An 18,116-nucleotide genomic window follows, 5' to 3' on the forward strand; every position below is an offset into this window, starting at 1 on the left:
GTCAGGGTGGGGTTGAGGGCTTTATATAGGTGACCACACCTGCATTCACTAATTAGGCCAAATTTGGGTCGAACCATGATCTTCAAATGCTGGGTGTTACAGAAGGACACTGGACATTTAAAAGTTGTGTTGTCTAAGCCTGAATATACTATGTACAAAAATGACTGCTCTACACATGCAAAAGTACTATATGAATACTTTTTAGACATGTGATGGTTATTTATGGTGTAATTTACAAAATAACTGTTTTCTTAATTCCCCCTGTCAAATTGGTCCCAGCTAGTGGGCGGGGCTAAGGGCTATTTAAGTTGGAAAATGCTGTTTTTCTGACAGTCTGCTGTTGGTCACTGCCAGAGGAGGATCGCTGTCCTGAGCAGGAGTTTTGGTCTCCATGCATCAAACATCAACTGACGTGATTATTTTGATGATGAGATTATGTTGTGTTGTAACCGGTTAAATGAGTTTTGTTGAATGCTAATTGATTTTGCTAAATCTGTTTTGATTAGTTAATTCTTTACTTTTACATATTTGATTATTGACCTTTGATTATGAATACATGTATTTTGATATAATGAAAGATAAATCATTCATTATATCAAATGAATAATGAAAGATAAATCTTTCATTATCTAAACTTGCAGGCCAGTACTTGAATGCTCGTAAAGGACTCCGAATGCCAAGGCAGCAGAACAACCGTGTAGCAGCTCAAGGTGCAGCCGACCTGTCACACCAAAGAGGTGTGCAGAAAGCAGGTGGTTACAGCACCTCAGGGGACAACAGACTGCTCCCGAGACAGAGTCCAGTGAAGGATCTCATCTGCTACCACTGCCAACAGCCAGGGCATCGAGCCCCAGTCTGCCCCTTGAAACAGAAGACCTGGTATGACCAAAAAGCACGTTGTAGGGTGCTACAGCCAGGTCAAAAGGTCATGCTGTCGCTTCCAACCTCGCGTCATAAACTGCTGGCCCAATGGAAAGGTCCTTACTCCGTGGTCAGACAAGCTGGTCCAGTCACTTATGAGATCTCACATCCAAAGAAAGGAAAGGCATCCCAAGTGTACCACATCAACCTTCTGAAGGAATGGAAGGAGAGGAAATCCTCTGTGGAAGGAAAGGATGTCCAGGCCAGTCAAGTACCTACTCAAAGCAAGGAGTTGCAAGAGGAAAAGGTGATGCTGGTACGGGAAGTGGAAATGGAGGATGATGTGGAAGAGACAGATCTGTCCATGCTCACTACACCACAGAAACCTGATGTTAGTCACTTGTCTGCACAATCTGCCCTTAAATTATTGCAAGTGTGTGAAGAATTCCCCGTATTGTTCAGTGGAAAGCCAGGAAGAACTCCACTAATTGAACATGTCATTCATTTAAAAAACCCAACACCTATCCGTCAGCGCCCCTACAGAGTGCCTGAGCGGCTGGTGGAGCCCCTCAACCATGAAATCCAAACCATGCTGGATCTAGGAGTGATTGAACCCTCAAACAGTGAGTGGTGTAACCCCATTGTCCTTGTTCCTAAAAAAGACAATACAATACGAGTATGTAGTGACCTACGCAAAGTGAACGCCGTTTCTAAATTCGATGCTTATCCCATGCCACGTATTGATGAACTTCTTGAGAAGCTCGGCAAAGCTGTGTTCATCACCACCCTTGACCTGTGTAAGGGATACTGGCAAGTCTCTTTAGAGAAGGAGTCAAGGGAGTACACTGCCTTCCGTGGACCAAAGGGTCTCTATCATTACACGGTTATGCCGTTCGGACTCCATGGAGCCCCCGCAACATTTCAACGGCTAATGGATCGCGTTCTGCAGGGGTGTGGCCAGTTCTCTGCTGCCTATCTCGATGATGTGGTGGTTTTCAGCACTTCCTGGAAAGACCACCTCTCTCATCTGCGTCAAGTCCTGCTCCGGATCCGTTCTGCCGGGCTCACTCTTAACACCCAGAAATGTGAGTGGGCCAAAACTGAGGTGTGTTACCTAGGTTACCATCTTGGCAACGGGCAGATACGTCCTCAGGTGGACAAGGTGAAGGCTATCCAAGACAGTCCTAGACCCCGGACAAAGAAGCAGGTCCGGTCATTCTTGGGGCTTTCCGGGTGGTACAGAAGATTTGTTCCCCACTTCTCTACCATCACAGCTCCTCTTGTCAAGCTGACAACCAAAGCATCCTCTAATCCAGTCAAATGGACAGACACATGTGAAACTGCCTTCACGAATGTCAAAACTATTCTATGCTCTTCTCCAGTCTTACAAAGTCCTGACTTCAACCAGCGATTCCTTGTTCAAGTTGATGCCTCTGGTGTGGGCCTTGTAGCCGTTCTAGCCCAAGGAAAGGAGGGCGAGGAACAACCGCTTCTATATCTGAGCCGTAAACTGCATCCCAGAGAAACTAGGTACTCTGCCATCGAAAAGTAATGTCTTGCCATCAAGTGGGCATTGGACAGCCTACGTTATTACCTTCTGGGACGGACCTTTGATCTGGAAACAGACCACCGGGCATTGAGCTGGATCAACTCCATGAGGGATAAGAACTCCCGTGTCACCAGATGGTACTTGGCGTTACAGCCCTATTGCTTCAACGTTACACATCGAGCTGGCAAAACTAACTTGCTAGCTGATTACCTGTCTCGTCTCCCTGGACTTGCTGTCGCTGGAGAGGAGGGAGGTAATGTGACAGTTTGACCCCACACTGTCACTGTTTGACCTTTGGACTTCCTCACAAACCGTGCACATTTGTTGGGAAGCTCAACATGGACACACAAACATTCAATCTTGTTAGCCAGTGAAAAGCATGTGCTTAACAAACAAATTGCTACCTGTCACTCACCTTGGCTCTGAACAATTGACCAAAAGAGTCAGGGTGGGGTTGAGGGCTTTATATAGGTGACCACACCTGCATTCACTAATTAGGCCAAATTTGGGTCGAACCATGATCTTCAAATGCTGGGTGTTACAGAAGGACACTGGACATTTAAAAGTTGTGTTGTCTAAGCCTGAATATACTATGTACAAAAATGACTGCTCTACACATGCAAAAGTACTATATGAATACTTTTTAGACATGTGATGGTTATTTATGGTGTAATTTACAAAATAACTGTTTTCTTAATTCCCCCTGTCAAATTGGTCCCAGCTAGTGGGCGGGGCTAAGGGCTATTTAAGTTGGAAAATGCTGTTTTTCTGACAGTCTCCTGTCAGTCACTGCCAGAGGAGGATCTCTGTCCTGAGCAGGAGTTTTGGTCTCCATGCATCAAACATCAACTGACGTGATTATTTTGATGATGAGATTATGTTGTGTTGTAACCGGTTAAATGAGTTTTGTTGAATGCTAATTGATTTTGCTAAATCTGTTTTGATTAGTTAATTCTTTACTTTGACATATTTGATTATTGACCTTTGATTATGAATACATGTATTTTGATATAATGAAAGATAAATCATTCATTATATCAAATGAATAATGAAAGATAAATCATTCATTATATCAAATGAATAATGAAAGATAAATCATTCATTATATCAAAATACATGTATTCATAATCAAAGATCAATAATCAAATATGTCAAAGTAAAGAATTAACTAATCAAAACAGATTTAGCAAAATCAATTAGCATTCAACAAAACTCATTTAACCGGTTACAACACAACATAATCTCATCATCAAAATAATCACCTCAGTTGATGTTTGATGCATGGAGACCAAAACTCCTGCTCAGGACAGAGATCCTCCTCTGGCAGTGACCGACAGCAGACTGTCAGAAAAACAGCATTTTCCAACTTAAATAGCCCTTTGCCCCGCCCACTAGCTGGGACCAATTTGACAGGGGGAATTAAGAAAACAGTTATTTTGTAAATTACACCATAAATAACCATCACATGTCTAAAAAGTATTCATATAGTACTTTTGCATGTGTAGAGCAGTCATTTTTGTACATAGTATATTCAGGCTTAGACATCACAACTTTTAAATGTCCAGTGTCCTTCTGTAACACCCAGCATTTGAAGATCATGGTTCGACCCAAATTTGGCCCAATTAGTGAATGCAGGTGTGGTCACCTATATAAAGCCCTCAACCCCACCCTGACTCTTTTGGTCAATTGTTCAGAGCCATGGTGAGTGACAGGTAGCAATTTGTTTGTTAAGCACATGCTTTTCACTGGCTAACAAGATTGAATGTTTGTGTGTCCATGTTGAGCTTCCCAACAAATGTGCACGGTTTGTGAGGAAGTCCAAAGGTCAAACAGTGACAGTGTGGGGTCAAACTGTCACAATCATCAATAACAATCCTGATGGGTATTTCACTTTTGCGATTGCTAAAGAGCATGATTTTGGTCTTCTTTAAATTCAGAGACAATTTGTTGGTATTAAACCAAGTTTTTAACTTGATCATCTCCTCAGTTACAGAGGCCAGAAGTTGCTTCATGTCGTCACCTGCACATGTAATGGTTGTGTCGTCAGCAAAGAGGATGAACTTCAGCAGTGTTGATACTTTACATATTTCATTGATATACATTATAAATAGTGTGGGTCCTAGTATCGAGCCCTGGGGGACTCCACAGGTTATGTTCATGAGTGTAGATTAATGTTGGTCGATCTGAACAATCTGCTGTCTCTCATTCAAGTAGCTCTTCAGCCATTTCCCTGCCACTCCCCTTATGCCATAGTTTTCCAGTTTATTTACCAAAATCTGGTGGTCAATGGTATCGAAAGCCTTTTGCAGGTCAATAAAAATTCCTAAAACAAATTTGTTTTTCTCGATACCATTAGTAATGTTCTCTATTAGATCACTTAAAGCTAATGAAGTTGACCTATTTTGTCGGAACCCATATTGACAATCATATAATAATGTGTGCTTTTCAATGAAGCCACGAAGTCTATTATCAAATAATTTTTCCAATATTTTTGACAACTGTGGCAGAAGGGAGACGGGCCGATAATTTGTGAAGTGGTGTTTGTCTCCAGATTTGAAGATGGGGATGACTTTTGAGAGTTTCATTTGTGAAGGAAATTGTCCAAGTTGAAAAGATAAATTGCAGATGTATGTGAATGGTTTGATGATTTCTTCCGCTACATTCCGGATTGTCCTCATGTCGAGGTCATAAATGTCACGTGATGTTTTGTTCTTGCTTTTCTGAATAATCTGTATTTTCGACAGTCGGAGTAAGGAACATCGAGTAAGGATTTTTTTCAATAAGTTCCATGGGCTGTTCATCATTAATTGGGATTTTTGTTGCCAGCTCAGGCCCAATATTAACAAAAAACTTATTGAAGCCGTCAGCAATCATCTTCTTGTCATTTATGATTTGGTCGTTCTCAACAAAAAAACTCTGGATAACAAGGACTGCTTGAACCATGCCCAATAATTGTATTTAATACCTTCCAAATTCCCTTTATATCATTTTTCTTTTGGATTAATAGTTTGGTGGTGTATTCTTTTCTGCTTGCTCTTAATATGCTGGTTAATTAATTTTTATATGTTTTGTACCTTTGTTCTGTTTCTATGGTTTGATGCCTAAAAAAAGTCCTATATAAATAATTTTTCTTTTTGCAAGCGTTTGCAAGCGCTTTGGTTATCCATGGAGTTTTTGCGGAGTTAGTTATAGTGCATTTTTTGATGGGGCAGTGTGTATCATAAAGTGAGAAAAACATGTCATGAAATAAATTATAAGCTGCATTTATATCTGACGTTTGAAAAACAGAATCCCAGTTTTGTTTCGCTAAATCATTCTTAAGTGCTGTTATTGATCGTTCTGTTGTGGCTCTACGATAATATTCACTATTTACAGGTTTGAATGTTTTACAGTTAATATTGTACACCATGAACACGGGTAAATGATCACTGACGTCACTCACTAACAAGCCTCCAGTTACAGTATGATCTACAAAGTTACAAAATATGTTGTCAATAAGTGTGGTGCTGTGTGTTGTGATTCTTGTGGGTCGTGTGATCAGTGGGAATAAGCCCATGGAGAACACGGTGTCAATAAATTTTGCAGTGTGTTTGTGTTTAGTAGGATTCAAAAGGTTGATATTAAAGTCACCACATACTATATATTTTTTGTTTCTCTTAAATAATTTTTCCATCCATTCATTAAATATTTTCAAGTCGGATCCTGGTGTCCTATAAACGCAGCTTACAATAATGTGTTTCCTATTTGAAAATGATAATTCCACAGTGACGCATTCGAAGAGTTCCTCAACAGCTAAACACATATCATTTACTAAACTACAGCTGATATTTTTGTCCACATACAGAGCCACACCTCCTCCTCTCTTATTTTTACGGTTGGTGCAAAACATTTCATACCCATTTATTTCAAACTCATTACTTGTATTCTCATTCATCCATGTCTCTGAAATACCTATAATATTAAAAGGAGATTTGAACTGATTCAAATAGTCCTGGATATCATCAAAATGAGAGTATAGACTCCTGCTATTAAAATGTACTAGAGATATGTTATTATCTTGCATAAATGTTTTATCAAATGTGACGTCAGTATAATATAAACAATCATTGTTGGTGTTTTGAGGAGCATTTCTATCTGGGTCCATTTAGCTCATAAATCTTTGTGATTTGTAGTTGATGTGGTCTGAGAAACTGATCGATTCCAAATTGTGGGAGTTTATCAAATCTTCATTCTCCTCTATTTCAGAGGAGAATTCACTATCAGAACTATCCATATAGAGTTATTTCAGAAAAATGAAAAGAAGAAGAGGGTGTGTGATCATGGTCAGATAAATCATTCCTCTGTTCATGAAACATGGACAAGAGAAGAGGACAAATGGTCAAGGACTGTGGGCCACAGACACACAACACAAACATGCACACAACTGGACCATTCAAGCAAACACATAAACAATCTCTCATGCACACACACAAAAACATACACTCGTACACTGCAGGCAATAAAATAAACATGGAAAAACACAACAAAACAAAAACAAAAAGCTCCCCCCAAGAGCTTCTAAATATCCAATTGCAAAGGTAAAAAACTAAAGAAGTAATATTAACAAAAAATATACATATATATATATATATATATATATATATATATATATATATATATATATATATATATATATATATATACACATATATATATACACACATACATGCACACCATATATGTATGAGGCGTGGTAAGTATCACATATTTATATGGAACAACTTCAAAATGCAAAAATAGTTTCCTAAATAATTTCCATTCATCACACCATTTTCATAGTTAGGTTCGGATAACAAATAGAAACAAATAAAAAATAAAACTCGTATATATCTTCTGTGTACAAAATAATAGTGGTTTAGTAAAAAAAAGAAAAACAGTCACGTGGCAACATGACGCGTCAACGACCCAGGAAGTAAACAGACCCATGCCTGTCTCCAGCACAGAAACACTACGATGAAAAAGTCTCACTGAAGAAAAATCAAACAAAAATAGTCTTACCAAGTGTCGTATGTCCATGTCTCATGTTAGTTAGTTAGCAAGTTAGGAGTGACTAATTTTTCTGACCTGACCTTCTCCAGGTACTGCAGTCCTGTATAATGACGCTCGCTTGTAATAAAGCAACTTTTAGGTTAGTTAGTTAGCAAGTTAGGAGTGCCTAATTTTTCTGACCTGACCTCCTCCAGGTACTGCAGTCCTGTATAATGACACTCGCTTGTAATAAAGCAACATTTAGGTTAGTTAGTTAGCAATGACTAATTTTTTCTGACGTGACCTCCTCCAGGTACTGCAGTCCTGTATAATGACGCTCGCTTGTAATAAAGCAACTTTTAGGTTAGTTAGTTATAGCAAGTTAGGAGTGCCTAATTTTTCTGACCTGACCTCCTCCAGGTACTGCAGTCCTGTATAATGACGCTCGCTTGTAATAAACCAACTTTTAGGTTAGTTAGTTAGTTAGCAAGTTAGGAGTGCCTAATTTTTCTGACGTGACCTCCTCCAGGTACTGCAGCCCTGTATAATGACACTCGCTTGTAATAAAGCAACTTTTAGGTTAGTTAGTTAGCAAGTTAGGAGTGTTTAATTTTTCTGACCTGACCTCCTCCAGGTACTGCAGTCCTGTATAATGACATTCGCTTGTACTAAAGCAACTTTTAGTTCAGTAAAGCGTCTACGGCGTCTCTTTTGATCAATATAATTTTTTTTAGATTACATTTTTAGAATTTTTTCAGAAAAAATGAACTCTTTTTAAAAAAAATTTATTCCTTCTAACTATAGTATAACTTCACTGCGAATTGATCACACCTTTAAAGGTGTGTTGCCATGGTTGTCAGAGGCTACGAAGTCCAATAATGTAATTAGCATAAAATTGTGATAAAACAGCAACAGCAGACAAAAATATTAAGTTTTAATGGGGGCTGCCTTACCTTGATTGAACACAATCATCAGGATACACAAGAGCCCCCCAACCAGAAGTGTGGAGATGAAGGATATTCTTCTCCCCACGGCTTCCAGCAGCCACATACATAGTATCTGAGCCGGCATCTCAGTCAGACCAAAGAACATCTGCGTCATGAAAACGTCCAAGCCAAAGTTCCCCACATTGAAGGTGATGCAAAAGTAGCCAATGTTCAATGAGAACCTAAAAAAGTGAGTCATGACCAACAAAATTATTTTCAGTCATCATATAGTTGTGTAATGTAACTTACCATATGAATACTACGGTAAAGAAATACTTCTTTAGCAAAGATGACTGAAAAAGTGTTAAAATGCCACTCTTTCTGTCGATTTTATTCACAACAACCTGCAACACAAAAGCAACACGTTAAATTGTATATTGAACTCAAATATCTAAAACTTTTACTGTACACACAACAGACCTATTCCTCTCAAATATTGTTCACAAATCTGTCTAAATCTGTGTTAGTGAGCATTTCTTCTCTGCCGAGAATTTCAATCCCACCTCTCAGTTGTGACGTATCAAGATGCTGATTAAACAGCATGATTTTTGCACAGGTGTGCCTGTGCAAAGTTTTGAGGGAGCGCGCAGTTGGCATGCTGACTGCAGGAATGTCCACCAGAGCTGTTGCCAGTGAATATAATGTTTATTTATCTACCAAAAGCCGTCTCAAAAGGCATTTCAGGGTATTTGGCAGTACATCCAACCGGCCTCACAGTCGCTGACCACGTGTAATCACGCCAGCCCAGGACCTCCACTTCCAGCAGGTGCTGCAACAATTGGTTTGCATAACCAAAGAACTGTGAGAAACCGTCTCAGGGAATCTCGTCTGCATGCTCGTCGTCCTCAACAGAGTCTCGACATGACTGCAGTTTGTCCTAGTTACCGACTTGAGGGGGAAAATGCTCACATTCGATGGCGTCTGGCACGTTGGAAAGGTGTTCTTAACATGGATGAATCCCGGTTTTCACTGTTCAGGGCAGATGGCGGACAGTGTGTGTGGTGTCGTGTGGGAGAGCGGTTTTCTGATGTCAACGTTGTGAATCGTGTGGTCCTTGGCAAAGCAGAAATGCTTACTAACACAAATTTACACGGATTTGAGAGCAATAGATCTTTTGTGTGTATAGTAAAGGTTGTAGATCTTAGAGTTCAGCTCATGCAAAATGGGAGCAAAAACAATAGTGTTAATTTTTTTGTTCAGTATATTTCTTAGCTGTAGTTTTAAGTAACAGCTAACATTATCATTTGTGTGTTGCAATGCCCATTAGACAACACAACATATGTTCGTGGATATTACATACATTTAAAGGGGCCCTATTCAACAGGTCCACATTTTCAGACCTATATGCGTGTCTAAAATGTAGTGCTTCATGGTGTGGAAGAGCCAATTTTTATGCCACTCCAGATAAAAAATTTTTGATAGGTCGGGTACGAGAACTTTGCAAGATCTCTACAAGATGTCAAAACCTGTGATTACCTCCAGTGGGCTAGTTGTTTGTCAAAAATGCTTCTCGTTTCTCAAGGAACAAGACAGGAAGAAAATTATATATATCTGATATATATGCATATATATCAGGTCTGTCAGAGGAAACTTCGGGAGGGTTGGCAAGTATGCTCTTAGCGAACACAACCAATTGAGGGGTTGTGGCTGGTCATGACTAAAGCCAACCCTACACCTCTGACCAATGGCGTTGGTCAGGGAGACGGCTGCGGAATGTTGGCATCCAATATCATTCTAAAAATCGCAAAAATGAGCAGGGTAGGGCCCCTTTAACAACTTTCCTACAAGGAAATTATTTATAAACATTTCTGGAATTGAGGCCTCTAAAATGTTACTGCAGCTATTGTACCTTTTCCAGGTGAGAGTCAGTGAAGGTGTGTTTATTGACAGCTGCCGCTTTAGACAGCAACTCTTTAGCCTCTTCTGTCCTCCCTCTGCCCAACAACCACCTGGCGGACTCTGGAAGGAACCTGACCGTTTACAAAGACATGATGTAAGAAGAACAGGGAAGTTAAGATCCACAAATGAATAATCGGTTGATTCTTACCAGATATAAATACAAACAACGGCTTGTGGAACTGCACTGATGAGTTGAGCTAGTCTCCAGTCTCTAATGGCATAGATCAGACCAGCAACAATGGCCTTTCCAGCTGCTCCACAGAGTTGAATTATGCAAGCTCCCCATGATCTTTTGGAAGGACCAATCCACTCTGTGGCTACAATAACAAAACAATGATACATATATATTCATAAATTCATATTATCCTTTTTCCTGGCCGACTCATTCACTCCCTTAACACCTTTTTATGAGGTTATGCTAAATATATTGCATATCAAACTGATACTGATGCAAGATTACTGATAACATTGATGAGGCTACAGCAAACAAGGGAAGAAATCTTGACATGCTTCATATATGCTTAATACATTTTTTAGTCTGGCTCTCAACGAAGGCGGACATTTCCCTTCCCTATCCCTTATCTCTGCTGCGTTTGCTTCTTTGTCTCGTCTTGTCTTAACTTTCTTGGTGCCTCTTTTTGCACTGCTCGCCAAAATCTAAACAATGGAATTGATCAACTTTCTTCTCAACAAAATTGACAAGATTTTCTCAAAAAGAAGCTTGGGGTTCGGGGTAAACTGTTTGTCCGGATGGAACATTTTCCGCTGGAAACACGATGAACTCTCGGGAGAAGTGCAGAGTCCTGTGCCAGGCAATTCTTTTAGTAGAGGACATTGAAGACATCTACTTATTCTGAATCATGATTACAAGACAGTTGCTGATTGGAGTAAAGGTTGCCCTAGTGTTTTGACCAATTCGGAAGATACCGTTGAAGGTACCCTAAAGCTGCCACAAAGGATTGATGGGACGGGCAGAGCTGTGGTCATTCAAACTGTTGTGGTTTCTGAATTAAATCACAAACTGGATAACATTTCGGAGAAACATTTCGCTCTGCAGAGAAAAATGATGATCGGTTTGAGTGCCAGAACGAACAACTAGAGCAGGAAAACTAAACAAAACAATCTTTATTTACAATTCGGCTTCCTCTCCACTGGCCTTGGCTAGGTCTAGCTGTAAACACACCCAGTGAGGCCATTGCAGTGAAACACGCTCTGAAATCTGACTCTGTTGGGTGAGACCTTGAACGCCTTCATAGCAACCAGCTATGTCATCGTGATGTCACTCCGCTGAATGAGGCAAAAGGCTGTGACGACAAACGGAGCGACTTCCAGGCTTATGTACTCGCACGGAGCAGGGCCCCTGGTGGCTGAAGCTTCAGGCCGGATGCTCCACCGTTGCAAGTCTGGAGTTTAGTATGTCGTAATTTGTGCTTATGTCGCTTGAGGTTTTTTTTTCTGGTCTCATACTGACACGCCTGTCCCTGGTTGCCATTCAGGATGCCCTAAAAGAACAGGGCTTATTTTCTGCACTTGCCTGATGTCTCGGCATGTCTGGGTCCGGACAAACACCATAACGTTAAATGGAGCAAATACTTTAGCATCTTATTTACTCACTTACGCCTGGTACCTCTTCTGGGGCATAGGCCGTCAACAAGTGATCTCCAGGCATTTCTGTCTTCGGCCGTTCTCTCCAGTTGGGTCCCGGTCATCATAATACTCTTCGTGTCTGCTTCCAGGTCTCTGCGCCAGGTGTTTCTGGGACGGACCCTTTTCCGCTTGCCCTGTGGGTTCCATATTAGGGCTTGTCTCGTATTTGTGGGCTTACGCAGAGTGTGGCCTATTCAGCGCCATCTGCGTTTCTTAATTTCCACTTCCGCGGGAAGCTGATTTGTTCTTTGCCACAGTTCAGTATTGCTGATGGTGTCTGGCCATCAGATGTGGAGAATCTTCCGCAGGCAGCTGTTAGTGAATACCTGCAATTTTTTGACGGTGTCAGCTGTGGGTCTCTAGGTATCTGCTCCATATAAGAGGACTGCTGTGATGTTGGAGTTAAAGAATCTGACTTTGGTGTTGACGGTCAGTTCTTTCGAGATCCAAATGTTACGCAGTTGGGTAAACGCAACACCTGCCTTCCTGATTCGTGCTTTTGTGTCAGCGTCTTAACATCTACTCTACATTTTTGTATTTTTTTCCAAATATGGGCCCATCTTTGGAAATCAGCACCTCCAAGTCCGAGTCCATGGTTTTCGCCCGGAAAAGGGTGGAATGCCATCTTCAGGTCGGGGAGGAGACCCTGCCCCAAGTGGAGGAGTTCAAGTACCTCGGAGTCTTGTTCACGAGTGAGGGAAGAGTGGATCGTGAGATCGACAGGCGGATCAGTAATGCGGACGCTGTATCGATCCGTTGTGGTGAAGAAGGAGCTGAGCCGAAAGGCAAAGCTCTCAATTTACCGGTGGATCTACATTCCCATCCTCACCTATGGTCATGAGCTTTGGGTTATGACCGAAAGGACAAGATCACGGGTACAAGCGGCCGAAATGAGTTTCCTCCGCCGGGTGGCAGGGCTCTCCCTTAGAGATAGGGTGAGAAGCTCTGTCATCCGGGGGGAGCTCAAAGTAAAGCCGCTGCTCCTCCACATCGAGAGGAGCCACATGAGGTGGTTCGGGCATCTGGTCAGGATGCCACCCGATCGCCTCCCTTGGGAGGTGTTTAGGGCACGTCCGACCGGTAGGAGGCCACGGGGAAGACCCAGGACACGTTGGGAAGACTATGTCTCCCGGCTGGCCTGGGAACGCCTCGGGATCCCCCGGGAGGAGCTGGACGAAGTGGCTGGGGAGAGGGAAGTCTGGGCTTCCCTGCTTAGGCTGCTGGCCCCGCGACCCGACCTCGGATAAGCGGAAGAAGATGGATGGATGGATGGATGGGTCCATCTTTTGTGATAAATTGTAAAGGTACTTTATGTAAACCCTGTACTATTTCAAAATATCCATGAAGCAGCAATGAAAGTGAAACATTTCCAATTTGAGTAGATATGAATGCAAAATGATGTCTTATTAGCTGTCTTACTCTGAGTTCCCATTATACTGTAATAACAAAATACAAGCTAATGCAGGACTTTACCTAATATGATCGTGTTTAGCCGAAAACCTCCGCTGCCAACGCTGACCAAAAACAGGGAGAGCAGAAATAGTCCGTAGTATGGGCAAAAAGTAGTTACGACAGTGAAGACGAGGGACAGAACCATCGGAATTTGAGCCGCTCGTTTACGACCGATCCTGGAGAAAACAAGTGAGGTTACATTTTGACTCAAATGTGAGGAAAACAACAAAACATCCATCACTTACGATTCAGCCACTGGTCCAAATAAGAGACAACCCAGCAGAACGCCCATCATATTTACTGATTGTGCCAGTTGAGGTAAATGAGCCCGATCACATACCAGATCAAACTACAAAGCACAACAAAAAGGAATTTAAAAAATGCAATTTTAGGTAAAAGTGTTAGAAAAGTATACACTTACATCAGTAACTATGGTGGCTGTATAAAGTTCACTGTTGTACACCCAACCATTTTGGCACACCGTGGTGTCGTTGAGTCCGTGTTCCCGGATGGTCCCGATGTCCCAGTCCACTGGAACAAACATGCGACACCTGCTGAAAGAACCGTCCTGTTCCAGGGGAACGGTCAGGTTCAGCTGCTCCTCCGAGGTCAGGTTAGCGTCGGCCTTCAGGATCCAGTCCGTGTTGCAATGTCGCTCCGGGTCCAACTGGATAAAAAGTAAGCAGGCGAATGTGAAAGCAATGATTGTATTCGGGAAGGAAACTGCGCAGATTAGGAGCTTCTGGAAGGTTCCAAACTCCCCGATGTTCCTAAGGATCTCCCCAAAGTCGGCCATGTTCACACTAACAGTAGAGCGAACTCAGTTGAAATGCGGCCCCATGGTGACTTTTTAACAACGCATGTTAATATTTAATCTCAAATTGTATTGTTTAACAAGGATGAGCCAGCAGTTCATGCAGGGTGATTGGTTTTGAGAAACCTTACGGCATGGGTCATGGTAACGGTATTGAAATTTAGCCTGACGATGAGCATGCTTGAAACACAGCGATAAACTGGCATTATTATTATTATGTCATTTTACAAAATGTTGCATGCATCTTTAAAATACAACAAATTGTTTATAACTCCAGCTCCACCTCGTAAACTACCAAAGTGTCTGAGCTATCCTGAAGACCTGGTACCTTGATTTGCGACCTTCATTATGATTTATTTATAAAAACAAAAACACATTCATGCTGCCTTTTTGATTATTACAGCATTATGACAGTGAACTATGACTCCGGATTACATATAAAATGCTGCTGATCATTCACTACAATTTACTGCATGCAGACTTATCAAACAAACATCCTCTGCGACCTCAGGTGTGGCTCACGTGTTGCATTGTTATTGTTCTATAATATCTATGATTTATACAGTGTAGGGATGTCCCGATACCAATAATATTTCCAAACTTTCTAGAATAAAAGGAACCACAAAAAATGTTCATAATTTGCTCTATTTTTATCAGAAATCTAATGATACATTTTACCATCCTATCTTGCCGATTGTATTGTACCATATGTACCGGCAAGAAATCTGCGTTCAAAGAACTCCGGCTTATTAGTAAGTCCCAGAGCCCAAAACAAGTCTGCGGGCTATAGAGCGTTTTCTATTGGGGCTCCAGTACTATGGAATGCCCTCCCGGTAACAGTTAGAGATGCTACCTCAGTAGAAGCATTTAAGTCCCATCTTAAAACTCATTTGTATACTCTAGCCTTTAAATAGATCCTCCTTTTAGACCAGTTGATCTGCCGTTTCTTTTCTTTTCTGCCTCCCTCTCCTTTGTGGAAGGGGGGGCACAGGTCTGGTGGCCATGGATGAAGCGCTGGCTGTCCAAAGTCGGGACCCGGGGTGGACCGCTCGCCTGTGCATCGGTTGGGGACATCTCTGCACTGCTGACCTGTCTCCGCTCGGGATGGTGTCCTGCTGGCCCCCACTATGGACTGGACTCTCACTATTATGTTAGATCCACTATGGACTGGACTCTCACTATTATGTTAGATCCACTATGGACTGGACTCTCACTATTATGTTAGATCCACTATGGACTGGACTCTCACACTATTATGTTAGATACACTATGGACTGGACTCTCACACTATTATGTTAGATCCACTATGGACTGGACTCTCACACTATTATGTTAGATCCACTATGGACTGGACTCTGACACTATTATGTTAGATCCACTATGGACTGGACTCTCACACTATTATGTTAGATCCACTATGGACTGGACTCTCACTATTATGTTAGATCCACTATGGACTGGACTCTCACTATTATGTTAGATCCACTATGGACTAGACTCTCACTATTATGTTAGATCCACTATGGACTGGACTCTCACACTATTATGTTAGATCCACGATGGACTGGACTCTCCCTATTATGTTAGATCCACTATGGACTGGACTCTCACTATTATGTTAGATCCACTATGGACTGGACTCTCACTATTATGTTAGATCCACTATGGACTGGACTCTCACTATTATGTTAGATCCATTATGGACTGGACTCTCACTATTATGTTAGATCCACTATGGACTGGACTCTCACACTATTATGTTAGATCCACTATGGACTGGACTCTCCCTATTATGTTAGATGCACTATGGACTGGACTCTCACTATTATGTTAGATCCACTATGGACTGGACTCTCACTATTATGTTAGATCCACTATGGACTGGACTCTCACTATTATGTTAGATCCACTATGGACTGGACTCTCACACTATTATGTTAGATCCACTATGGACTGGACTCTCACACTATTATGTTAGATCCACTATGGACTGGACTCTCACACTATTATGTTAGATCCACTATGGACTGGACTCTCACACTATTATGTTAGATCCACTATGGACTGGACTCTCACACTATTATGTTAGATCCACTATGGACTGGACTCTCACTATTATGTTAGATCCACTATGGACTGGACTCTCACTATTATGTTAGATCCACCATGGACTGGACTCTCACACTATTATGTTAGATCCACTATGGACTGGACTCTCACACTATTATGTTAGATCCACTATGGACTGGACTCTCACACTATTATGTTATATCCACTATGGACTGGACTCTCACTATTATGTTATATCCACTATGGACTGGACTCTCACTATTATGTTAGATCCACTATGGACTGGACTCTCACACTATTATGTTAGATCCACTATGGACTGGACTCTCACTATTATGTTAGATCCACTATGGACTGGACTCTCCCTATTACCGTATTTTCCGCACTATTAGCCGCACCTAAAAACCACAAATTTACTCAAAAGCTGACAGTGCGGCTTATAACCCGGTGCGCTTTATATATGGATTAATATTAAGATTCATTTTCATAAAGTTTAGGTCTCGCAACTACGGTAAACAGCCGCCATCTTTTTTCCCCGTAGAAGAGGAAGTGCTTCTTCTTCTATGCAAGCAACCGCCAAGGTAAGCACCCGCCCCCATAGAACAGGAAGCGCTTCTTCTTCTACTGTAAGCAACCACCTGCCCGCGTAGAAGAAGAAGAAGAAGCGCGCGGATATTACGTTTCATTTCCTTTGTGTGTTTACATCTGTAAAGACCACAAAATGGCTCCTACTAAGCGACAGGATTCCGGTTCATGAAAAGACGCAATCTCTCCATCCGCACACGGACTACTATTTCACAGCAACTGCCTAAAGACTTTCAAGAAAAGCTGGCTACTTTCCGTGCATATTGTAAAAACAAGATAGCTGAAAAAAAGATCCGGCCAGAGAACATTATCAACATGGACGAGGTTCCACTGACTTTTGATATTCCTGTGAACCGCACTGTGGATACAACGGGAGCACGTACGGTGAATATTCGCACCACAGGGAATGAGAAGTCATCCTTCACTGTGGTTCTAGCTTGCCATGCTAATGGCCAGAAACTCCCACCCATGGTGATATTCAAAAGGAAGACCTTGCCAAAAGAGACCTTTCCAGCCGGCGTCATCATAAAAGCTAACTCGAAGGGATGGATGGATGAAGAAAAGATGAGCGAGTGGTTAAGGTAAGTTTACGCGAAGAGGCCGGGTGGCTTTTTTCACGCAGCTCCGTCCATGTTGATATACGACTCCATGCGCGCCCACATCACGCTGGTTTTTAATATATTATTAAAGTTTGACTGACCTATCTGACTGTTTTTTTGACATTCCTTTAGCGCAGTTAGATGCGGCTTATAACACGGGGCGGCTTATAGGTGGACAAAGTTTTGAAATATGCCGTTCATTGAAGGCGCGGCTTATAACCCAGGGCGGCTTATGGTGCGGAAAATACGGTATGTTAGGTCCACTATGGACTGGACTCTCACTATTATGTTAGATCCACGATGGACTGGACTCTCTCTATTATGTTAGATCCACTATGGACTGGACTCTCACTATTATGTTAGATCCACTATGGACTGGACTCTGACTATTATGTTAGATCCACTATGGACTGGACTCTCACTATTATGTTGGATCCACTATGGACTGGACTCTCACACTATTATGTTAGATCCACTATGGACTGGACTCTCACACTATTATGTTAGATCCACTATTGACTGGACTCTCACTATTATGTTAGATCCACTATGGACTGGATTCTCACACTATTATGTTAGATCCACTATGGACTGGACTCTCACTATTATGTTTGATCCACTATGGACTGGACTCTCACTATTATGTT

General features: G+C 41.7%; 1 protein-coding gene across 1 annotated transcript in view; it reads right to left on the reverse strand.

Annotated features, from left to right (window-relative positions):
* Nucleotides 1–14,210, reverse strand: part of LOC133575715 (solute carrier family 22 member 13-like) — a 36,354-nt gene extending 22,144 nt beyond the window's left edge. The window contains exons 1-7 of the mRNA XM_061928507.1: nucleotides 13,823–14,210; nucleotides 13,647–13,750; nucleotides 13,423–13,577; nucleotides 10,451–10,619; nucleotides 10,253–10,373; nucleotides 8,653–8,747; nucleotides 8,371–8,585 (exon numbers count right to left, since the gene is read on the reverse strand). Coding sequence (XP_061784491.1) covers nucleotides 8,371–8,585; nucleotides 8,653–8,747; nucleotides 10,253–10,373; nucleotides 10,451–10,619; nucleotides 13,423–13,577; nucleotides 13,647–13,750; nucleotides 13,823–14,197 — 1,234 coding nt within the window. The 5' untranslated portion in view covers nucleotides 14,198–14,210. The remainder of the gene's footprint in view (nucleotides 1–8,370; nucleotides 8,586–8,652; nucleotides 8,748–10,252; nucleotides 10,374–10,450; nucleotides 10,620–13,422; nucleotides 13,578–13,646; nucleotides 13,751–13,822) is intronic.
* Between the last annotated feature and the right edge of the window lie 3,906 nt (nucleotides 14,211–18,116).

The sequence above is a fragment of the Nerophis lumbriciformis genome, linkage group LG03, assembly GCF_033978685.3.
Source record: "Nerophis lumbriciformis linkage group LG03, RoL_Nlum_v2.1, whole genome shotgun sequence".
Classification (NCBI taxonomy): domain Eukaryota; kingdom Metazoa; phylum Chordata; class Actinopteri; order Syngnathiformes; family Syngnathidae; genus Nerophis; species Nerophis lumbriciformis.